At 40.8% G+C, this 25,383-nt stretch overlaps 1 protein-coding gene across 1 annotated transcript; it reads left to right on the top strand.

Annotated features, from left to right (window-relative positions):
- The first annotated feature begins 2,859 nt into the window (after positions 1-2,859).
- LOC108435176 (prostaglandin F2 receptor negative regulator) lies at positions 2,860-23,544 on the top strand. The gene is made up of 9 exons (XM_017710801.2): positions 2,860-3,225; positions 6,638-7,009; positions 8,039-8,455; positions 9,158-9,541; positions 13,143-13,559; positions 14,213-14,617; positions 15,250-15,357; positions 19,195-19,506; positions 20,370-23,544. Exons 1-9 carry the CDS (start codon positions 3,174-3,176, stop codon positions 20,528-20,530), a joined length of 2,628 nt encoding a protein of 875 aa, XP_017566290.2. The 5' UTR covers positions 2,860-3,173; the 3' UTR covers positions 20,531-23,544.
- Positions 23,545-25,383: the final 1,839 nt, after the last annotated feature.

The following is a 25,383-nucleotide window of genomic DNA, read 5'->3' on the forward strand; positions in this document are numbered from 1 at the left end:
GTACAATATGGCCTAGCACATTGGATAACAAAAAGAGGTGGGGCGATATCACCCCACCCTTACTGAGGGGATAAAATATGTGTACAAACCCTGTATATGTGAGAGTGTTGCCCGTGGGCCCTTTGGGAAGCATTCTCCATGCTCAAGAAGGAATAAAATGACCTGCACTTCTGAATTCTGAAGAGTCTTCTCGTATTATTCAGTTCGTTCGATTCTTTTATTTTCTTACAACAAACTATTGGATCGGTTTTATTTTACCAACCATAAATAATATCTAGGCTTGGTAGTCAAATAAGTGTCGACCCACGACACTACCATCCTCTAAATCAGGGTTTTTAACTGTGAAACACCCTGTAGTGGTCCGCAAGCCTGAACTCTGGGGAGGCAGTACTTTGTAGCGGGCCTGTAATGCCACTTTAAGTCATAAAACATAAGTTAAAAAAAGAAGAATCAAAGAAACAACCATTTTCAAATCATAACCAGTATACGTACAAATAAAAACATTACAGGAGTAGGCTAAATAAACATCACCAGTGTAAGACTTAAGAATAGACACCCCTGCATTAGGCAAAAGCAATGAGGCTTAGCTGGTGTGCTTAAAGGGGAGTCCACTTTTTGAACATTTCTGTATAATTCACTGAGAAATACAGAGTACATTAATGTGAAATTCTTCTTTGGTGAAAGAAACCAGGGGCTGCAATACCTGCAATGCAAATATAGCTGTTTTATTTATTATACCAAAACGACTAGAAAACCCCACACTTGTCTTTAATATGTAATGCTGATAATGGTAAAGCACTGGCAGATCTGAAATAATATAGTTTCTTTGTAAACCATTTCACCATACAGTATCCTGCATAGACCTCTCCACATGAATTGACTTTACAATACATGTTTTAGGGCAAAACCTTACATCCACACTATCATAGAACAATCTCAAGCATCTGGTAGTGTAATCATAACTATTTCATGTGATGACTTTCTGTTGGGTAGCTGTAAATACGTCAGAGGTTTGATTTCTATCTGCACTGCTGTGACCAATTTTGACCTAAATTTCTCTAGAACAGAGCATTTCACATCCGACCTTTAACTTGTTTACATTTTTACCATTTAATTATGAAGAAATCTTGAAAAATCACTGGAATTGCCATTTGAACCAAAATGCCAGTAGTCTTGATGTAACTTAAATAGGCTTTAAAATACAGTTATCACAAATCACATGAAAGTACCTGTATATTCCTTAATATACACACTATATGATGAGTCATCGCTGTGAAATGCATAAGTAACATCCAATTGGGGGCAGTGGTGGGCTGGAGGGGAACTGGCCCTGTGACCAGAAGATTGCCGGTTCGATCCCCCAGTGCTGACAGTCAATGACTGATGTGTCCTTGAGCAAGACACCTAACCCCCAATTGCTCCCAATTGGGTGCTGTGGATAGGGCTGCTCACTGCCCCTAGTGTGTGTGTGTCTATTCACTAGTGTGTATGTAGTGTTTCACTTCATGGATGGGTTAAATGCGGACGCTACTGCCCCTACATATAGGCCCAGTGAGGAATTTATCTGGAGAATCTGTAACAACAGGTAAAGTAGTAAGAGGACCTTTTGCTAATATGGCATTTGTGTACAGTGGGATCTTTTCTGCCTGTGCTAACTGGGAGACACCGGGAGTTTATTTGCTCATAGTGACTATGTGTTGCAGTGCGTGCATGTGGGCAGGGCTGACGTGGTCAGCAGCTCAGGCAGTCTCCTTTCTGTTGCGCGGGCACGTCTTGCGGGCGTGCCGTGTTTGTTTCGACAGCAGCCAACATAATAGACTCAGTGTAAAAACTATGAGCACTACATGACTACACTCAGCCTGAGTGAGTGAGTGAGTGAGAGAGAGAGAGAGAGAGAGAGAGAGAGAGAGAGAGAGAGAGAGAGAGAGAGAGAGAGAGAGAGAGAGAGAGAGAAAATCTCATGAAGCAAACTCTTCAGCTAGTTCAGGAACTATCAACGGTGCACAAATCTACCCTTGAACTCTGACCCAGCTGCCTCTCGACCTCACTGTCCTCTTCTTGGTATTGTGGGCTACAGCTCTCCTTCACTTCTCCTAACAGTGCCAGGGGTTCTGGGTAACCCACTTTCTCAGTGATGGGCTTTTTTCCCACCCTTTTCCGGCGGAACCCATTCACTGTTCTCATTCGTTAAAAGATGAAAAGACGTGCTAACCGGCGCTTTAGAGTTTTTCCCTCGACATAAATGAGTCACAGCGTGATGTTCAGCGGAGAAATGAGGATGAACGTTGGACTTGCGCTAAAAGCAGCAGAGAGTCTCTAGACGTTCCGAGTTATTCTGGGGAGATAATTAGTGCCTCCTTTCTATATGTGCTGTCACACTTCGCGTGGTCGGGGTGGGCGGTAGTTGTAGTTCACCTGAGGCGATTAGAGGGACACATTTCTTTTCACACCTGTATTTCGACAAGTCCCGCCTCCCGTGCTAGGACTGAGTACACACGCACACACACACACACATTTTCTAAGCCGCTTCTCCCTCAGGGTCGCGGGTAGGACTTAGTGGTACGGTCATTATCACAAACTCTGGAGCGGCATTCACAGCTCGTATCCACGCAGGATCTCTGTCTCTCGGTGTTTGTTTAGATCTAAATCGGTCAGATTTCTGGATGTGGAGATGATCTGCGTTAGAACGCGGGTCTGATTAAAAGAAAAACGCTGCAGAAGGACAGACGACAACAGACCAATCGTGGCGAAGGAAGCCAAATATTTTAGCCAATCATAGCTAGAGTTCCTCTCGCAGGAGGCGGCGCTTGTCCCAATACGGGTGGGATACAAAGTCATTTGGTTCGAATCTTTTCTTGTCCAATAAGGCAGGAATGAGACTCCCTCACTTCCGGACACGGCGGTGGTCGTCCCGCTGTAGGTGATCGTCATGAAACATGTTCACAGTCACCTCCTCAGCTGCGCCTCTGAAACGCTCTCTCTGTAAAAGGGTTTTCTCTGCGGACCCAGCGGCTCCCACCAGAAAACTAGAGTGCAGCTCACAGCACGAGAAGACAGAGGAGAGAGCCCGCGTTCACTCGAGCGCCCACAAATCTCCGAGCAGGACTCGCGGCTCTTTACTCGGTTTGGTTTGACAAAGACGAGCCCGGAGGAAAAATACGCGCCTTCTCAACATGCATAAAGAAAAAGGAGTCTTCAGTCTCTTCATCCTGTTTTTGGGCCTCGGTAAGTTGCCTCACTGTTATTTAAATGTTATTGGCTTTACTTGTTTTTTTTTTTTCTTTGGAACTTCTTTTGTACCTTAAACTGCGGTCGTCACGGTTTTTTCGCTTCACCTCAGCGTGGGAGCTTCAGTTCCTGGTGTTTTCCCCTAATATCCTAATTAAAAATGCCCAACTGCTGAGCGGTAAGACTGAAAAAAGGCAGTGAGAGGATGGAAGAGGGATGTAGGGATGGGGCTTAAATGGTAAATGATCGTTAAGTTCGTTACATTTTACATTGTCTTGTCTTGGTGTTTCCCTGAAATCTGTACTTTGTGAGTTGGCAGATGTCGGTATTAACTCTTGGAAACGAGGTTCTGCGGTTGATTTTGTTAACACTGAACAACAAAGCTCCTCCACTGACCAGGAGATTCTCAGCCTGGGCCAGAGAGTTTGTCCTTAAAGCGCGTGTGTGTGAGGAGGTGTGTGCAGGACTGGTTATTCTGGTTGCTGTTATATATCAATGATTATGCTCAACACACCTAGCTAGGAAAAAGAAACTAGAATGTGATTGACTCTCCAAGCTGTTGGAGGGCGGACACTGCATCTTCATGCCTGTGGACTCACCAGTCTTTGACCAAGCTCTGCTCTTGTTTCTTTTGCCACTTCAAGTCTGATAAAACGTATTTTTAAGACTCCAGTCCCGTGGACCCACTGCACCGAAGAGCTTCAGACCGTCCATATTCTAGCCCACCTGATTCAGCTTATCGCTTGATCACCACACCCTTCATGAGTTCATCTCTGCTAGAACAAGAAACGGTTGAAACTGCAGAGCAGTGAACTTCCAGGTCTGACTTAAAGGGAAATTCCACTGATCTTTCAAAATTTCATAACTCTGTGGTTAAGATCTCAACAAAGGAAATTTGAGTGATTTTATGTGAAATGGTTCTAGAGAAACTTATACTTATATAGGAACTTATATAGGAACCACAATGTCTACAACACACACATACCCATTTTATTTACTATCCCAAACCACCAAATGAACCCACACATCTTATTATATCCTTCTTGTATCCCTCCGCTATGACTGGATTGAAATTCATTTATTTAATAAATCTAACAGATTAATATGTTTTAGGCCAAAACTTTCACACAATTGAGCAATGTCTCAGACATCAGGCTGAGTATTCGTATCATTTCATCTAATAACTTTCCATGAGGGAGCTTTTAGAGGTAGGCGTCTGGTTCCTGTCCACTTCCACTGTGAACACAAGTTTCTCTAGAACAGAGAATTTCAAACCAAACCACTCTGGATGACTTTGACACCTTAAGCATTTAATCATGTAGGAATTTTGAAAAAAGTTGGAGCACCCCTTTAAGTCTTAGGCCAGGAGACCAAATGAGTTGTTTTAATGTTGAAACACCTTTAACATTGCAGTTTAGTTCAAGATTAGACTTGAACCATGTTAACCATACCGATCCGTAATGTCTTTTTCCTTGTTTGTCTTATTCTGCTGCTCTCGATGTTGAAACTTGCTGTCACCACATGCCCTCCTTTTCATGTGGAGGCAAGTCCTTGCGTGTCTATTGTGTGTCCTCCTGTTTCCGTTCCTCTGTCTTCCTTTCATGCATTTACATCATATTAGAGAGCTCCTCTTCTCATGGAACCACAGTTTCCTGTCTCATTGCTTGGCTCATTCAGTGTTAGTAGTTTCGTCACTGTGGCTGTGCTTGTTTTAGAACACTTATCTCTTCAAACAGTAAAAGCTAAATATTTGTCACTAGCTGTGGCTGGAATCTTCCTTCTGTCCTTAGGTCAGAATGGTGACCAAATAAGGGTATTTACTATAAACATATCTATAAATGGATTTTTTTTTGTTAGAGGGATGAACAGTGGTTATCAGTTGTGAACTCCTGAAATAAAAAAAACTTATATTTTGTTTCTTTTTTTTATCTTTCACATCTGTCTTAAATTTAAATTAGACGTTCAAAAGAACATTACAATAAAGGTGTCTAATCTGTGGTTCCTGGGTGGCCCATTTAATCAGAGAGCTGTGCCCTGTTACTGGCTCCCATGCCAGCATTAGTTTGGAGTCAAAGATTGCACTGACTCCTTGATTGGGAATAATGGCTCCCTTCCTCTCTCTGGTCAGACCCCAGTGGTGCTGGTCAGTTGTGTTTATCCGTTAAGTCACATACACGGAACTGCTGGTACTCTCGCCTTCACATTCCCAAAATGGTGCTGAATAGCTGGAGTGATGCACTGTAAAACATGGAACAGGGCAGAAGTAGATTTAAAGTGTTTTTAGGTTTGATTTAATGTAAAATATTGGTTTTGTATATCTAAACTGTGTTGCTTTGCATTGTTTCATTTAAAGAGTCTTTTTCACTAAAACAAAAAAAAAATCTTGTTACCACAAAGTATTAAGGTTTAACCGATCATCTGTTTTTTATAGGGGAGTTAGACAACGTGAAAAGTCACAATCATGAAATTTTTGCTAAAAAGTGTTGCATACAACCGTAAACAAAAATTTAAATATCCCAAGTAAATTAATTTGCTGTTTAGCTGATTTTCTAAGGGAAAATAAGCTAAGTTAGCACATCCTCTGTAGAGAACTTATACAGCATTTTTCTGCAAATGTAGTGCAAGGTTTGTATTTATTTCATAATTGAACATATTGCTGGAAAAATAAAACATTAAAAATAAAATGCGCTGTAATGTTTACACAGGCCACATTTGAAGTGAAATGTGCAGAAGGGTGTTCTCTGCAGGGGATATCAACTTGGTTTCAAATGGAAAAATCAACAAAAGATATAATTTGTCCCGCGGCACAGGTGTGAGTGTGTGTAAAGTGGCATGTGCAAATATGTTAAACTCAGCAAATAAATAGGAATTGTGCACGATTGCAGAGAAATGCCATATCAAACTTTTTCCCTGAACAGAATGTGTTTTTCCTTATTTTCATTTGACAAAAAAAATTACCAGAGGAAGTTGTTTGACCTGGGGTGTTCAAACATTTGCATACAGCTGTTAGTGTTGCATGGTTTTGCAGTTTTGCGAGAACAGTATGAGACACTTTCTCAGTGGTTTGTGACAAGTATGTCTAGCCTCACTCTTGATAATCAAAGATGCATCTAGATTTCCTTGATTGTAACCTGAGCACCATGTTTACTTGTACAGGAGGAACTTTTTAACTTTAAAGGCACCGTTAAGATGTGCCATTTGCATCTCCTTCCATTTCCCCTCAATCGAAATCCTGTGAAAAACATGCAGTCTTTGTTGATTATAATTACCACAAATGGAATATTTAGAACATTGTGTCAGTGTGGATTAAATAGCTTGTTCGTTAGATGGATCAAGGTAATGTAATAAAATTGGTAGGTCTCTTGAGAAAATTCTGTGCATATAACTGATTTCTGTTCATCTGTTTCAGCTACACTATGCGAGAGTCGGGTGGTGTCGGTGCCTGCTGGTCCATTGGTACGTGTAGAGGGGCAGTCTGTGGCCATCCGCTGTAACGTTTCGGATTATCAGGGACCCAGAGATCAAGAGTTTGAGTGGGCCTTGATTCTGGATAATGGAGCAGAAGTCCAGCTCATCTCTACCTTTGATCCATTATACCCAGACACCTCTGTAAAGGACCGGGTCAACAGTGGGGGCATCAGCATTAAGAAACTGTCAGATGCTTCAGTTGAGCTGATTATTAGCAAGGTCAGAGCCTCAGACAGTGCCACCTATCGCTGCAGTACCCCCAGCACCGACTCAGTCATGAGTGGGAACTACCATGCAGATGTGGAACTCAGAGGTGGGCCGTTATACATTGTGTTTGTCATCTTTTATCTTTAATCTGGCTATTTCTATTCCATTCCCAAAGAGAAGTAGCATGTGGTGGTCATAACTTGTGTCAGCCAAGACTCCACCAGAATCAATCTCCTTTGGGAATTGTGCTTGAACTTCACTGGAGACAATTAAAAATAACTATATTCCACTTGCAGACATTTAAGCGTGAGATGAATGCTTGGTCAGCTTTATGTGGAAAAGAGATCTAGCTTATTTGGGTATGAACACTTAATGTTTAATTTGCAAGAAGCTGATATCCAAGTGGTGATTTCCCATAAGGGAAGCTTTTACTACCACAGGAACTTGAGAAATGAGAGCTAATTCTGGGCTGTTTAACTGTCTTTAACAGTTTCTTGTTTCTGAAGTAGAGGAAAAGGAGTATGATGGGTGACTAACTATATCACAATGTCCTGCTAGTTACTCATCTGATGACTATGGCAGGAAGTCTTATATGAAGGGAAAGATTTCGTTTTTCTTTTGTTTTTAAACAAGTTTCGTCTAAAAGCTATGCTCTATTGTATACAGTACCATAAAAAAGTCCAAAACCTCCCTTTATTTATTTACTTTCCACTCAGAACAAATTATATAATAAGTGGAAAAAACATAATTAAAACATGCAGAGAAAATGAGATTCTAACAACCACACAAGGCCTGGTAGACCAACAAAACGGTCACCATCAGAAGCTGTATAAAAAGCTTCACTCTTACTTCAGATTGGAAGAAAAGGACATGCTGAATACTAAAAATTTGTTTCATTCATCCTTTTTGCAATGCTTTCTGCTTTTTTTTTCTTGACACTGAAAAATGGATAACATTTTAAATGGAAGGATAAATGAAGGATGGTCCCTGATTTTTGCTCAGTACTTTTATATAAGTGAAGAACATGTGAAGTAATTATTGGTTTGTGTTCTGTAATTTCTTCTAATGTACATTTAACCCATTACTGCATTTGAAATGGTGAAACAATAAGGTAATTGTCATTTATCATGTGCAGTGATTGGAGATACTCTAAGGGTGGTTCCATCCATTCCTCAGCCAGCTGTGTCTGAGGGTGAACCATTGGAGCTGCAGTGCAACGCCAGCCGGGCCTACACAGCGCATACCTTCCTGTCAATCACCTGGTCCATTAGAAAGGAGACCAACACTCTGGAAGACATATTGACATTTGGGCCAGACAGCGGGGTGAAAGCTGGCCAAGGTTTTGCACAGCGTTATGCAGATGGTGGACTTCTTCTGGACCTACGTGAAGGTGGCTTTTATGGATTGGTCATGAAGGGGGTGAAGCCATCAGATCAGGGTGCATATGTATGTACAGCCAGGGAGTGGACGCGGCAGCCTGGCGGAGGGAAAGGTTGGCACAAGATCCTAGAAAAGAGTGAAGAAATGGGGATGGTTACGGTCACACCCTTAGGTGAGTAACGCTTTTTTCCAGTTTGTACTTGAGACATACCAAGGGAATGGGTCACACTGAACAGATGAGGTGTAACTGTGGCTGAGTCACTCTAAAATCACTGGAACTGTGTAAACAGTAATAAGAATTCCAATAGTTACTGTGCACTCAAATGGTGGCAAAACCATTGGCCACAGAGGCCAGTTATCATTATGCAAATTAAATAATGTCAGCTATCACTAGCTTTGTTAGTAATGCTGTAGGTTTGAAATTTCTTTAGTTTTCTTCCTTTTTCTGTAAGCAGATAGTCTCTATGTTCAGCTGCGCAGTACAGTGAGAGGTATATTGACATTCTTGGTGTACTATAGCACAAAATCTTGAGATTGAAGCTGGGATCCATGCTGAAATGTTTTTTGTGATATGACCAAGTCGCATGTTGTCATCAGACAAAGAGCAGTAGGTAGGGACTCTTTTTAAATCCCCTCTGTAATTATGAAGCACCATGAACAATGCTAAGTTTGTGCTGTGACCGTTTTATTAAAAGCACCCTGGTCATGCAGACACATCCATGCTGCTCACACTTAGCAAAGTTAATACTTTTCAGGTTGAAGTCAAACATGGTGTTCTCTGCCTGTTTAATAACAGAAGCTCAGGCTTTTGTTTCCATTCATGCAGTCTCCACTGAGGTGTTTGTAATAGCATCCCTTCTTTGCCACATTTTAGCCCAGTCTCTGGTGGTTTCTGTGGAGAAGAATATTACCCTCAATGTGGAGGACACTCTCAATCTGACCTGCTTGCTAGCTGCTCATGGCCTCCTTTCTCTGGACCTGGAGCTGACGTGGCTGGTCAGAGCAGTGAACTCATCGGCTGGCCAACGAGTGCTGATCCATGTGGGACGTGATGGGCAGGTCCTGAACGGCTCAGAACTGGTGGGCATGAGCAGGGTTAAACCAGACGCTTTCCGACTCATCCTGCCTAAAGTGCAGCGCTCGGACTCCGGTCTATACTTCTGCCAGGTCAAGGCCTGGTTGCCACAGGGCAGTGGGAGATGGTACCAGGCTGCAGAGAAAACCTCTGACCCTGTCCAGGTTCTGGTAACACGGCTAGGTAAGGGAGCATTTTGATTCCTTATCTCTTGCTAGGTTTTCTTCATGCTTTGTCAGGCTATGTCAGGCACTTAAAAATGAAGGCACAAAAAAGGGGTCTTTGGAGTAATTCCATGGAAATACACGTTGGACATTTGGAAGAAAATTGAGTACAATACTTTTTCACATTTTCACTATGAACAATATGTTGTCAGATGTCCAAAACATAAAGGAAGTTGGAACAGACAAAAGAAACAATAGTTGCAGGAAAATATTATCAAACCCCATGAATGCAGTGACTTGTGTTTAACATTTCAGTTGCTGCAGCACAACCAATTAAGCAAACCTAATTATGCTCCTCTGTTTTTCATTCCACTGTTTTGCTCTCATTTTTCCTTCCCCTTTTCTCACACCTGCCTCAGCTTTTCTGTTGCAGCACAGTTGGGTGGGGTATTCTCCTCCTCCCCCCTCTGCTGTATCAAAGGCAGTTCTACTTTCTCTAGATTAAACATTAAAAGCGCGGTGTGCTGGCAGTGAGAGGTGTCAAGACAAGCCTGACTCATGAGCTGGATTATATTGAGCCTCATAGCATTAGCTCTCACTTGGCCCTGTTGAGAATTACAGAAACTTTGTATCTCCTCCAAGGTATATATTGGCTGTTGAGAATGCAGCGCCCATTTTGGTCATCTTTATCTTTTAATGTCAAATGGTTGGTTGTAGTCACCATGCAATAGGAGTTAACCTCCCTTTCACATTATTTTGAGTCCTAGGCACTCTCTGTAGACCAGAGTTTTGATCTGAGGTAAGATATAACGTCTTCCTTTCATCTTCCAGTGTTTGAGTTAAGGGCATATAGGGATTTTCATGCGTGCTTGTAAAAAAGCATAATGTAAATTTTTTGAGGATGCTGAGTTGAAGAAAACTTTGATCAGATCCATCATTTCATTCCTTGATGTATCTCATTGTCCACTGTAACTCTCATTCACATTTGTGTACAGTACTGAATTTCCGGTCCTTTACCATACAGATTTAATTTCAAATGGAGATAATGCATGAAAATCACGAAGAAAGAAAAAATCTAACCTGGGTTGGTCCACATGATGCGTGAGCTAGCATTAGGTGCTACGAGGCTATTTGTACATAAATCATCCGACCTCATCATGCTGGAAATTGCCTCAGGAAACAGGAAGACCTGCACGAACCTGCACATGCAGATTTTCCCCCCTGGTCCAACCAGCCCACACAATGCCTACACAATTGCACCTGTGTACTTTCCAGAGTGCAAGCTGGACAACACAGCATGAGCTGGGGGCTTTTGCAGGGGCACCTACAACATATCCAGAAACAGTATTTTGCAAAGAACTTCATTGTATAATCCTTCTTGATTTATCACAGCAATGTTTTTGGGGATCTCAAACGATATAAGTCTTTGGCTGATAATGTACATACAATGTATTTACACTTTAGAGCCCATATCTTGACCAAAAACGTAATTCTTTAATTTATTTTTCAAAGACCATTTCCAACCTTTCTTCAGCTCTTAAACGGGCATTTTTATTATGTTTCCTTTAAGACAGATTTATGTAAATATGTGTTTTGACTGTCCTGTGCCTCATTCTAAAAGTAGACTGACTAAAATACTCCTTATAACTCCAATTTGAATAGACGGGGCTAAGCGGCTGTAGCTTGAATAGGTGGATATGTGCAAATGTGCTGGTTTTGGTTATGACACCGCCAAAACAAGGAAATGGAGCTTAGTTTCCATCTATGAACAGGAAAGTATATGATATAAAGTTTAAAACTATAATAAATCAAACTCTTGTCATTGCACAGAAGTGAAGAAAGATACATTTTTCCATGATATGGGCCCTTTAAACAAGGGAATGCTTTCCCTAACTGTTCACATGTCTGTAGCTAACAAGTCTGCATCTGTTGGGCTGGGTTGGTGGGATGAGCTCATTTTCTGCTGTATTTCCTTCTTTGGCTCAGATCCGGGGGAAGGTCTGTGCTCCCATTTCTAAAGTGCCTTTATTACTGTAACTATGAGCCCCCCTTATGTTGCCCATCTGTGCAAATTTTACTTCTTCTACCCGCATGTTTTGTTACTGTGGGATGAAAAAAAAAAAAACGTACAACTACAGTTTCCAGTTGTTAGTTCCTCTTCGCCTCAGTAGAAGGAAGTACTCTGTTGTAGCCTAGAGCACCATTGTATTAGTTCCCTCTCAACACTGAATGCTCATTAGTATTTTGCAAGTCCTTACTCCTCTGTGTATGCAGCTTTATTATAGGACATGTAGCTCTACTTCAGATATTATCACAGGCATTTCACAATTGTTATATAATTACCTGATCTCAGTTTTTAAACGTGACTGCAGTTGTTCTACACTTGTAGACTTGTTAAGTCTGTCATATGTTTACATCAGACCAAACTGAATATGAGCTGGGAATGTTATCAGTTGGGTTTAGGCAAATGAATGTAAATAAAAGAAAGCAGAAAGCACATGTACTGAGACCTGAGTCCTATGTCAAACAAAAGCATTTGATGACCATAGAAAGCAGTGGCGAGTAGGGTTTGTTTATTTCAACTTGAGCTGCGTCTATCGTCAGGCATCAACAAGAAGATTCACCGTACTTTAAAATGTAATGGTAAACAGCAGTTTATTCACAGAAATAGAATGTAAATCATCTTTTTCACAGACATTTGTGGCTATTTTAATGGCTGGAAATTGCTTGAAACCCTTGCTGTTGGGCATCCCCCCCAAGCCCCCCATCCCCCAAAGGTGTGGCTTATCAGCACATTTGACCTCTTTAGTCTTCTGATTTTTAGCTGCACACAATGAATGAGACAGTTGCATTGGTTGTGAAAAAAAAAATGGTTGTAGTGTAAAGGTGAAAGGTTAAATACACTCGTCCATAGAGAGTGCCTATAGGGTCATTTTATCTGTTATACACTTCCGTTAAAGAATTCAGGATTTTATTGTACTAGATAAAAGGGAATCTATTTCTCCAGTTACATGAACAGGTGTGTCTGTTCTTACAACACAACAGCCGGGTATATTACGTGACTCAGACAAGCAAAGTCCATAATTCCATCTGGCACGGTTTCACGTGTGTGTGTGTGTGAGAGAGAGAGAGAGAAAGTGTGTCAGAGACTGAACAGTGACAGCTGAAACTGGAAAGAATGTAAATCCTTTGCTCGGGCTGTCCATTGTTAGACTAATGTTTAATCAGAGGCCAAGTGGCAGGCATCAGCTGTCGTTACTGTTTGTTCAAAACAAATGCAAAAAAAAGGTGACCGGCTCAAGCTGGACTAAATTGAGGCTCAGTACTACTTAATTAAGGGCAAGAAAATGAATTTCTTCCTGTTATGTATGTCAGTGGTGTTGTAATGTCAGTTTACTGCAATGATGAGCAAGTGTGTTTTTTTTTTTTTGTTTTTTTTTTGTCGTTTTCTAAAGTGTTCATACTGTGTAAAGTACATTTTCGCATTATGTAAACAAAACAGTTGGAGTTGTAAAGTGTTGGAATGATGGCGAAGATGTGACCTTAGGCAATGCTGAACTGTACTCAGACTCTGCAGCTGCTTCACATAATAAATGCTTTTTTCACTCTCCTTCACACAGATCCAGAGTTTAAGGTGACCCTCACAGCATCTCTGACCCCCCAGTTCACCTCTGACCCCACAGAGATGGTCTGTCAGGTGACCAACCTCCTCAATCTGCGAGATGGCCAGCTGAGTGTGTCCTGGACCTATGCTATGAACACACCAGGAGATTCCAGCATCAGCACTATTGCCTCTATAAATGAGCATGGGGTGCTGGTACCAGGAGAGAAGTATCGGCAGCAGCTGGACAGAGGGGATATTGCAGTGACTCGCAGTGAGCAGAATGCCTTCAGACTCCGGATGCTCCGCACTCGGGATGAGGACATGGGTTTTTATTCCTGCATTGTAACTGCCTGGACCCCCAGCCGCCAGGCAGGATGGGACAAGGCCAAAGAGATTAAGTCAGATCCAGTCACTGTACAATGGAAACCCAAGAGTAAGCACCAGTTTCCTTTAATCTGGCAGTGGACTCTTGATTGCAAATCAAATTATTTCCTTTGAGATTTAAGAAACAAATCTGAATCTTATTGTTGTTATAGCCATACAATTGCATACAAGAATCCAAGTGAAGACTAGAGACAAACGCATATTTTTTGCCTGCACTTCAATACTTTAGTCACTGTTCTTAAGTCATTCCTTCATATTGTAAGAATAGCCTCATTCCTCCCTGCAGCAATATCAGTCAGATCACCAAGACTACCACAGCTAAATGAAAGTAGATGAGGCATGAATGTCCTCGGTGACTTCCTTTTTCCATAACCTAATCAAGATGGAGAATAAATGGTTTTAATTGTGCCTATGATGAGATCTCTCTCAAGACCGATTGGGCTTACAATGCTCTCTCTGTGAGAGACTGGACAGTCAGCACTGTTTATTCCACTGGGCTTCAAGTTCCAATGTGCTGAAATGTTCAAATGATGTTGATGAACAATCTGGTGGTAATTTAAAGTGGTTCATTTGTTTTCTTGATTGCTTATGTTTATAGTAACAGTTGACGTGAGCTATTTTAAGTGCAGCTGAGTACTGCAGGAAAATACTCATGGAATGCTTTGGATGTGACCTTTTGACTGGTGCTTGCTCTGTTTGCAGCCCCAGTGCTCAGTGTGGTGGCTCATCGGGTGAGAGAGGCCTCTACAGGTGGCTCCACGTTCGAGATGAGTTGTCGGGTGACGGGTCAGAACCTGCAGAACCCTGGCTATTCTGTGCTCATCCGTTTTGAAGATGCGCAGGGACAGAACCCTCAGAAAATTCTGTCCCTGAATGCAGACTCTGTGCTGCAGCTGGAGGAAGGTATGGCAGCGAGCCGCACAGACAGCGTGGCCCTGGAGAAGATGGGGCAGCAGGAGTACCGTTTCAGGCTGTATGGGGTGCAGGTCTCAGACAGAGGGTTTTACTGCTGTGAAGTGACTGCCTGGACGCGCGATCAGAGCAGCGACTGGAGCAGAGCCGTCAGCGCAGAGTCCAATAAAATAGAGATCGCCTTTGCAGACTCAGGTATCTATGGACAAAATAGATTCACATTCAGGCCAGTAGAGATGATCCCTGACTGATACTTATGAGCACTGATAGCTGCAGTTCGATGGTTGGGCAGTGCTATTCTTCTCACTCTGGCTCTCTATAAGAACGGCCTCAGGGCAGATTCCTGCTGTTCAGTCAGTGTCCCTCTCTGTCTCACTCCCTCTTTTGTGGGTGTTGTTTTTTTTAAATTTTTTTTATAATTTTAAATTATTTCTTCTCTCTCTCTCTCTGTGTGTGTGTGTGTGTGTGTGTGTGTGTGTGTGGTTGTTGATGAGTAAAGACTGAGGGTTTTGTTTGGAGTTCAGTTCATCTTGACCTTGGCACAGGCCTCACACTCATCCAGGCCTTCTATCCAGCATCAGAATGCTAACCTGCTAATTTATATGGTGGCCTATAAATGAAGCAGCCTGGATGATTGCACTCGGGAACAGTTGGAGTCAAAAGACTTGTTAGACTAAGCAGGACATTCAGAAGGCTTTGGACATGCAGGAGACATACCACAGTTGTTAGCGGCAGTGGTCTGTCTTTCACTGCCTTAGGGTGAGTCAGAAAGAAAGTCTGTTTTGACCTAAAAACCCCCTTTTTTGTGTGTTACCCCCCCCCCCCAGGTCCAGTATTCAACGTGTCCATTCACTCAGACAGATACAGGGTGCTCCCTGGGGACACTGCCAAAATGGAGTGCATCTTATCCACACTGGGGGCCACTCCCAACACAGGCAAGTACTGTGTTCCTTGACTGTTTTTCTCATGAACATTTGACATGCAATACCCTGCATAAACAAGAACATTATGTGGAGTGTAGAAATCTCACTTCTGTGTCCAGTCTCTGTACTGAATGTAATTGTAGTAAGAAAATGTTGTTCACATAGAGAAGTGATACACTTGTATCAGTAACAACAAGACAAGAATCACCTGGACTAAATGCCCCTTTTTTCAGTGACTGCATGTATTTTGAGCGCTTTTGATGAGAGAGCTGACAAAAGATTTGGTGCAACGTAATGTAAAGAAATTGGTCTAACACACTTTCTTATATTAGACCTGATGATTACTTAGGATATCCTATACATTCAGGGTAGAAATGTGTAATATTATAGCATTATTTTAAATACCTTTTTTGTCCTTGTTCTGGTGTTTGGTCATATGGTCTATTTATTTATTTATTTATTTATTTCTCTATTTATTTATTTGGGAAGAGATGAAATGAACCAGTAATTATGGCTGATGCATGCAGGATATTTACCTTAATCACAATTAAAAAAATACAATTTTCAAGTCACAAGAGTTGCAATTTTAATTATAGACAATAATATTGTCTTACGTTTTAAGTGGGTAAATTTAACCCAATAACACAGATCTCACAGACTGCATGTAGATGAGTTAGACCAATCAGAATCAACCAAACACCCAGGTTCTGTGTAGAACTCAAACAAAACTAACAGTTGAGTACAATATGTTCAGCATTTAAGCCTCAAGCCAGAAAAAAATGGGTATGCTGAATAACCAGCCTCGACCGTAGTTTATAGAAAACACTGCAATTGAAATCAGTCACAATATTCTGTATCATGCAATTAGATAGTTTCCCCAAATGATTTGGCTTAGTAGAAGTACCATGTTAAAAATGTATAAGAAAAATAATGTTGCACATAATGCAGTGCACCAGAATTACATTTTCATAGATTCCAGGAAAATGAACCAATTTGTTCTGGGAAGAGTTGAAGGACAATGTTATTCTTATCGGCATGTTTTAACTTGAGGAGGTTTCTTACTGCTCTTTGTTGGCCCAACTTGTGCCATCATGTCATTATGAAAATTGCTGTCCTTCATTGTTCTAGGCTTGTGTTAGCTGTGCGTTGCACAAAAATGTTCCTCCAGTCTTTATCTGTGGGCTCAGGCATGTAAACCCTCATAGCAGTTGGCATTACCCTACTTCATATATATTATTAGCTAGAATTGTGTGAGTGGGAGTAGTAGGGTGTGTGTTTGCTTAGTTGATGTTTTGTTCTGTGAAAACATCCTTAATGATTGAAATGGGGGCAACATATTTTATTGTTATTGTGATAAATTGCCACTACATAAGTTTCTGAGCATATCATGGAAACCATTAGTACTTATGAACACTCACTAACTGTATATTTTATTACAGTGAGTGTAATTGGTGTTTAATTAGATTTAATGCAGTACATGCTGTGAAATAATGAATAAAAATCATAGACATTGTGATGGATCTCGATAGTGGAAGTATAACTAATATAATTTGTGTATAAAAACGCTTACTATAGTCAGTTTACAGATGTAAATTTAGTCGTCGTTGGCAAACTAGGCTTCTGAATATTTTACTTCTCTGTACTCTGAATTGACTTCTCAGTGGTATCACAGGCTAAAGTTAATGCCAGTGTTCTGAAGTGTCAAATTTTGTGGCTCTTTTGTTTTTGCAAAAGCTTTATGCAAAATTGCCACTCTTGTTTCAGGGCTAATTTTGGTCTAGTTGTTATTCAGAGTTTGAGAAGAAGGGCCATTGTGCTCCCTTAGGCTCTGAAATTATCTCAGGTTCATAGAAAGCGCCTGCTGTTCCCTGCTGAGAGTGCTCTGCTTCTTCTGTGCTCTGCACATGCTCACAGTCCATTAGTAGAGCTGTATACTGTAAAAGAAACAACGGCGCTCACCACTCCATAAAAAGCAAATGGTATGATAAAGTGAAATGTTTTGTTTAATTGTCTGCTAGGTATCTCGGAAAATTCTAGTCAGCTCGATCCATTCTGCTGTGCGGATTTAACAGGGAGCAATTTGGGATGTGTGTTTAATTCCATGCAATAAGTCGTTTGGTGTAATGCAAACTGTATGACTGTTAATTGCTTCTGATTTTCTTTGGTTCCTCATCCACTCAGGCAAGGAGAATGGAGGCTCAGCGCTGTTTTCAGTGGAAGGAAGGAAGTCACTGATTTTAGCTGACAACATTCAAAGAGATCTGACATGCAATTAGCTGTTTCGGATAGGGAATGATCCATTTGACATGTGTGAGTTGATATGCGTGTCATGAAGCTCCGGAACCGAATAGGAGTTAGATCCTGTCATTCCTTGTCTACTGACGCAAGGGTATATTAGCACAAATGAGGCTGCCCTAGGCCTCAGTCCAGTCCCACTGGTCCTTTTAAATAAAAGTGGCAAGTCTGTCCTCCTCTTCATCACAAGCCTTGTCGTTATTTAAAATCATTGATCTTAGCTGGACAGTGTTAGTTTTTGGATGTGCAGTAGATTTGTGGCCAAGTATGTACTTCCATTGGCAAAAAAGTCTGGAGACACCTTGCATATTTTTATGTTTAAGCATAAAGTAACTATTTACTAGGTATGAAGAGCAGAGCAGATTCTAAAGTATGCTTTGACAGTTTTCCAAATCGCTCTTTTAAGATATTCTGAAAGTCTTTTCTCCTTAGGTGGTTTAAAGGGGAACAGTCATAATCATAACATCATCAGCAGTTATGTGTTCAGATCACTAAACCAAAATATTTTGCAGTGTAATTGTACTGATCCTGAACTCTTGTGTTCCAATGTGTTTTCCCACATCTCCCAGAATTCCTTTGTGCCTTTTCAGTTTAAAGGAAGCAAGGCTATCTCTGCACTGTACTGTACTGTACTGTTACTTTACACGCCATGCACAAAGCACTCGCCTGCAGCTGATTCCAAAATTGCTCCCTTTGATACAGGACCGGTGGTCTCATTGGTCTGGTTTTTCTTGGCTGTTGTGCTTTTTTTTTTTTCCCTTCAATCTTCCAGAATGGTTTGGACTGTGATGAACCATGATTTTTTTTTTTTAAAGCTCCTGAGAACATTGTTATAAATAACCATCTTTAACAATAAGGTTTTGAGTTTTTTGTAAGGTTTGAGTGCTGATAAGTCCTGAAATCACAACAGGCAGCTAAAAGTATGGCATGGCGTATGGCAGTGCTCATGAGTACTGTCACAAGTCTTGTTATCGATATTTCCATGTGTGCTTCCGTTTACGTCAAAACTCAAATAGTCTTTAATATGTTAAGTAATTGCAAACCAGCAAAGAAAACATACTTATTAGTACAAAGAAGTAAGTGTCCACAAAACTTTGACCGGCAGTGTACATCTACATCTACATCAGTGTAAATGGACTTGGTCAGGCTTCCGTTTAGGACAGAGTGGCTTTGCTGTGGTAAAATGAGCACAGAGACACGGCAGCAGCACAGAGCTAATATTTGTGGGTGGTTTACCATTTTTATCTTGGTCTTTGTAGAGATTCCTCACATAGCAGTGGAAGTACATGTAGGGGCCTGCTTCAGTCCTGCCTGAATCTGTCAAGTGTTTCTCTCTCAGGGTACTAAGGGCGTTTATCTCTCGTCGCAGTCAGGTAGAAATGCTTTGAAACACTTAAACAGATTCTGTGTTTATTTGCTTCATTCTTGTGTAAGGGTTCAGTGACATTGTGGTTAAGATGTATACAGACATCTGTAATCCTTTGAAAGTAAGTTTCCTTTCTGTGTTCAGTTTTTTTTTTTTTTTAAATTTCTTTCTCACCTTCTACCTCTCAGATGATGTGGCCTTTGACGTTCGTTGGTTCCAGAGTCCAGCACGAGCAGTGGAGAATGGTGGTGCTGTGCCCCTCATCAGCATGGATCGCTGGGGGGTGGTGAAGAAGAGTGGGGGGAATGAGAGCACAGAGTGTAGTCTGGAACGCACAGACAGGAATACCTTTGTGCTCAGTGTGCACCGCACTCAGGACAGGGATATAGGAGAGTATTACTGCACAGCGAAGCCCTGGTACATCTTACCTGACGCTGGTACCTGGAGGGATGGACCTGAGCTCACCTCTGCCCCAGTCATTCTCTCCATGAAACTAGCATGTGAGGGCTTCCCATTTCTACATATTAGTGGGTGACCTTATCTATGCAGTAGACCACAGTGCCCCAAAGTGTGACAAGTGGAAATTTGGCCCTTAAGGAGCTGAGACACTAAAGTTTTATTTCAGCCAATGAGAGAACAGTCAGAAGAGTGTTTTTATACAATTTATAACTCACGTTCTTAGTTTACTTTTAAATTGTTTTTGAAGTATTTGTTACAAAACAGTTAGCTTAGTGTTAAAACAGGAAAGGCCCAGTGAAAAATAAAATGTACATGAATTTCCAATAACCCTAACCCCAGACGTGTAGACCAAGATATGATTTATTTCCAGTTTTTGTTTATTTAGTTTAGTGCTAGAGCTACACGGCTAACTTTATTGACTTCTCTTGCTAGCAGTCACCTAGTCTTTTCTGGAAATCCCCAAAACATCTCTCAACCACTCAAACACCTCCAGGTCTTCCTTACTCACAGAGACTTTGTTTATGACTTACTGTGAACTGTAAAAATGTAAGTAAAAGCACCAGGCAGGTATTGTAGACAGCTAATGATTTGGGTCACTAATGGCTCCTTTTGTTTATCAATTTTAGCCTCTTATGTCCAGTTTTGAGCTAAATAAGCAGAAATACAATTTATCTCCCACAAAACATCATGAGAACTCATAGATGGCCTTAATACCATGTATGATTCTGAAGTGCATCTAGGTAGGGAAAGCATTTATAAGTATGTCTAAGTATGCTAATTTATAAGTATGTTAATTTAATTCTGACTAAATAATGAACCTGCAGTTTATGTGGTTATCGGTTGATCTGGGCCCATGTTTTCTTAAAGTAGTGTGCATAACCTGTACTTTTGTGTGTTTCCTCAGTGTGGGACTCTCTGAAGATGCCAGTGTTGTATGGTGTGGTTGCTGCTCTGGGCATTGGCGCCCTCTCGATTCTTCTTGGGCTTCTTGTTGCCAACTGCTGCCTCTCCAGAAACCCCATGCACACACCCCGCAGCAAGCTCATGGACCTGGAAATTGACTGAAAATCAGCAGAATGCTCCATAACAAGCCCAGTCTCTCCTGCTAATGTGACCACATTTTTACCTTAAGCCCCCTTCAAGTCAGCATCGCTACTGATGACCTACCAATTGTATTGAGCTACGGCTGTTTAGATATGCGTGAATGCACCACTTCAAGGGAGAAAAAGACAGTGTAGTGAATCTTGACTGTATGCACTTAAGAGGATGTAGGCATTCTAGTGAGATAATGAAAGCTCGCATTGACAGCTGGTGCACTTCCAGTATCTCAGGAATCATTTGCTGGCAACGGAAACACTGGCTTTAGTTACTGCTTTTGGCAACAGAAAGCCTGTTTCATATGTTGAAATGCTGACCAGTGTTCTGAGGAGCTTCATTCTGGAATATTTTAGCATTCCATACAAGGTTGTGACTGCATTGGGCCTCCACCAGCAATGTTATGGTGTGTGGAGCACACTCTCCTTCCTGTATGAAGGACTCTAATTAAAGAGCCATGGACACATCGAGCACTTTGGCAGAACTCCCGGTAAACTTTCATTCTGATCTCACCGCATATTCTCACCCCAGATCTTGTGCCTGTCATGTCATTGATGGTTCTCCTGCAGCCACCCAGCCTCCCTGTCATTCAGGGGCATGTTCTTGACAGCGTGGAGCTCCAGGGGGCTGACCTTTCCCTTCCAGTTCTAAAGACTCCTCTGCTCATCAGCAGTCCAGCTGACCATGACTGATGGACGCTCTGGGGTTGGCTGCACTGTTCTCTGACCCCTCCAGGGTTCAGAACTGACGCCCACAGGCTGTGTGTTAACTTCTTTAAGGGTTTTTTTGGCCAGAGGCAGCATTGTTCCAAAGACCGACGATATCAGTTACTAAAGCTTTGGAAAACTGTAGCATGCTCACTCCAACAGTGTGCACAATGGCCTTTAAAAGGTCCTGATAGATGATATCCTCCACTTAATGTTCATCCGCCAATGCTTTGTGCTTCACTGAAAGCAAACACACACTATGGAGTTACACATTCAAAGTACATTAATGCATTTATTTTTTCCATAAAACACAGCTGCACAGACATTGCCCTCAAACTGCACAGACACACAGATTATAGGTGTTTCATTGTTTATGCTTCAAGTTTAATACTCTTTCACCATCAGTCCAGCCTAGTCTACTGTGAAGACTGCTGTTGGCACACATGCCTCTCCACAAAACTGAGGAACCATCTGCAGTGTGTGTTTTAGCATAATATTTTAACCCCTTAAACTCTAAACTTAATAGGTTATTAATCTAAGTCTTGAGGCTTGTTGGTCAGTATTAATCTTATTATTCAGTACTAATATGAATTATTCAGTAACAACTGAGATCTAACATGTATGCAGTTTTGAAAGTGAAGCTAAGACGCCAGGCCCATGGAGTTTAAGGGGTTAAAGTAACTGATCCCAATGCAAATCTGACCTAGAAATAGAGGTCATCTGTCTCTACACCAGTGGTTTCCAACCCTGATCCCTGGAGTACACTGGATCTAACTAATTGGCTAATTGCCTTCCCTGTTTTGAGTCAAAGTGGGTATGTTGGAGAAGACGAGTAGTAAAATTTTCATAACAGGGGGCTCCAAGCAGGGCTGAGAACCACTGTCGTACAAGACCCACAACAACCTTTCATGGATGTATGGTGGGACATTTTTAAAAACGCATTGTACAATTGCTCTTTTATTGATGTTTTTATTATTGTATTTTAGGGAGCGTCTTGTAAATATGAATAGATTAAAATGGAGTCAAATTTTATGTGCTTCCTTTTTTGTTATGGTTTGCCAATAAGATCAATGTTTTTTTATGATTTACAATCTCTTTAGCTTTTCATAAAACAAAAAGTCTGAAAAAAACAGACAACCCCTCCAAAAATTGATACCATAATAAAAGTTTTATAAGCATGAGTTGGCTCGAGCTCTCTCTGTGTCCTGAATCTCTGCAAAGCCCCTTGAGAATCACCCCTCCATCATCTCACTAAATTATTAATGCTGATTTGTTTTATATGCATAACACTAGGGTATGACATATTTCTGTCCTTGGTGACAGCCTAGACTGTCCCTCCAGTAAGGCCTCGCCATCTTACTGTCACTTTTTGTGTAGCTTCATCTTTTCAGTTTTCTTTTCCCTCCTCACAGTCTACTTGGCATTTCCTCTTAAGTTTCCTCTTTTTTCTTTTGTTTTTACTTCATCAGTTATTCTCTTACCCTTCTCGCTCGCTCTTGTTCTTGCCCTGCTGTGTCTCTCTCTCTGTCTGTCTGTCTGTCTGTCTGTCTGTCAGGGCATTTGTTAGATGAACTTGGATTAATTGCAGCGTGTTCCTTCAGAAGAGTGGATTTATGTGTTAGTGCTTGAGTTTTTTTTTTTCTTCATGCACTCTTTTTTTTTTTTTTTTTGTGTGTCGTGTATTATGGGCTTTACATCTACAGCAGGTCAGATTCATAAAAATATATCTCAGAATTACAGTGATGCTAAAAGCAAATAGTGTTGTGGTTCTGACTTGTTTTATCTATTATGTGATATGAGGTGTGTCCATGCGTTTATCTGATTTATGTGCTGTAGTTGTGATCTGTAACATGATACAATTCCATAGAAAAAGACACCTGAACCAGTCTGGCAGCAATGTTTTTGGGAAACCCATCTGCTATTGTAGGGAGTGATGTTAATTAAAGATTCACAAAATTAAAATATTTTGTATTATGCAGGATAAAACAAAGTACAATATGGCCTAGCACATTGGAGCAAGTGCGCTAAAACAAGCTGCCTTAGTAGGGCGTAAGAGGAATGAAAAACATTGTTTAGGAAGCGAATGAACTTAGGAACTTCTCAAGGGGATGAGATGAGGAGATGACAAAAAAGGGGTGGGATGACACCACCCCATCCTTACTGAGGGTATAAATTATGTGTACAAACCCTGTATCTGTGTGAGTGTTACCCGAGGGCCTTTGGGAAGCATTCTCCATGCTCAAGAAGAATAAATGACCTGCCCTTCTGAAATCCGAAGAGTCTTCTCGTACTTTTTAGTCTTATTTTACCAACCTTAAATAATTCCTAGGCTTAGTAGTTAAACAAGTGTCAAGCGACGACAGGAGTATAAGACTTGTTTGAGCAGGATTTCAGATGGGCTGATTTAACTAACACTGTACATAAACAATTCTTCATGTGTGTTAGATGAATTGGTGAATTCCCCTTGTCTGTGTGGAAAATAGGTTTAAATTGTAATCCAGAAGTGAAGAGCAGTTTGACATGTTGAGGTTCTAATGATATTTTGATTGATTTTATTGTAAACAGTTTTAGATTTTAATCCTGTTTTTCAATTTAAAATGGATTTTTCAGAGGATTTCAGTTTACACATGTAAAAGACACTTATGGGTGAAAATTCATTTCTTAGGGTTTTTTTTTTAAACTGGTCAACATTTAATATTACTGGTGGATTTTTTTTTTTGTTGTTTTCTCATATGCAGATTGAATTTCTGATATCAAGAATTTAATATTTACTAGCTGCAAACTATCACATGTATAAACTGAATTCCTAAAAAATAAGCTGCTTGCTTTAGTGATTGGAATTTCAGCATGTCAGATTTTTTCAATTGTGTGGGGGAAAATGACCATGGATTAAACATTAATTAACTAACATGTTAATACAATTATTACTGCAATTGTAATGAAAAATTGAAAAAGCCTTATTCTTAGTAATTAGAAGCAAAGACTAACATACAGTTCCTACAATAAAAAATAAATTTGGATATTTTAATTTGTATACAGTTCTATCTAGTGTCAAAATTGGCTGATACATAAGTTTTGTTTCTCGAGAAAATGTTCTGTTTCTGAGAACCTTGGTTTTCTTTTTGTTTCTTTGTTTTCACTTTTTTTTAATCAGGTATATTTGGCAGCCAAACAGAGGCTCACTTGGCTTGGGTTTTTTACTATGAATGACATCAAATTTCATGCAGGTTTTGATGGTCACAGCTTTAAGGTCACAGCTGAAAATACTGCAGCATTAAAAAGACACCTGTGTGCTACAGTCACCACCATGGTCACTTTACAAATAATTACTTCTGAGTTTTATGAATCTGGCCCATTGTACATAAAAAAAAGAGTAAACAATGTTGTTGTGCTTCATTTAAAATCAGTTCTCATAGGATATGCGAATGTATACAGTGAGTAGTACCTTTATTCCTACTCATTCTACCTATAAATACACATGCTCAACAGACCTGTTCCAGCCTCCAGATGTTATCTCTATTCTGCTGAGAAAGCTAGCTTGTTGAAAAAAGTTTCGGATTTACCCTGAAGTGCTGTCTATCGTTTACAGACGTGAACACCACATGAATCAGTTTTAAGATGGTTTTCAGGTCATTTCTTTCATTGCTTCCACTGTCTAATACATTCCTTTGCTATCTGTTGGTTGATGATCAAGGGGCTGATGCTTTTAAAGGCCTTTTGGAGGCTGTGGCCTGTTTCTGATGGTGCAGTAGACCTCTCTTAAATGTAGTCTGTTCTTGAGTGTTTTGCAGAGAGTACATTTCTTTGTATTTGCCTTGTAAATGAACAGAGTGCTTTCATGGTGGCCTTCAGAATGACTGCATAATGAATGTTAGGCATAATAATCCAGAAATAGATGGGGATAAGGGTTTGTACAAAGAAAGTTCGTGTGTAAAGACGCAAGCTATTTAATGTGGAGTTTGTTAGGAAAAGGTTGCCTCCATTTGTCTTTGATGTCCAAGTTACACTGGAGGTCTGCAGCAAATGTTACTCAAGAGTAGAGCAGGAGGAGGAGGAGGGTGTCAGGAATGCTGCAGCAACCTGGCAACACTCTACCATTGACATGGCAACCGTGTA

This window comes from Pygocentrus nattereri, chromosome 6, assembly GCF_015220715.1.
Source record: "Pygocentrus nattereri isolate fPygNat1 chromosome 6, fPygNat1.pri, whole genome shotgun sequence".
Lineage (NCBI taxonomy): Eukaryota > Metazoa > Chordata > Actinopteri > Characiformes > Serrasalmidae > Pygocentrus > Pygocentrus nattereri.

Bases quoted from the DNA above. Each gene is read 5' to 3' on its own strand.
- LOC108435176 (XM_017710801.2), top strand. From the start codon at position 3,174: ATGCATAAAGAAAAAGGAGTCTTCAGTCTCTTCATCCTGTTTTTGGGC. The intron at 3,226-6,637 runs GTAAGTTGCCTC...CATCTGTTTCAG, and splicing joins CATCCTGTTTTTGGGCCTCG to CTACACTATGCGAGAGTCGG. The intron at 9,542-13,142 runs GTAAGGGAGCAT...TCCTTCACACAG, and splicing joins GGTTCTGGTAACACGGCTAG to ATCCAGAGTTTAAGGTGACC.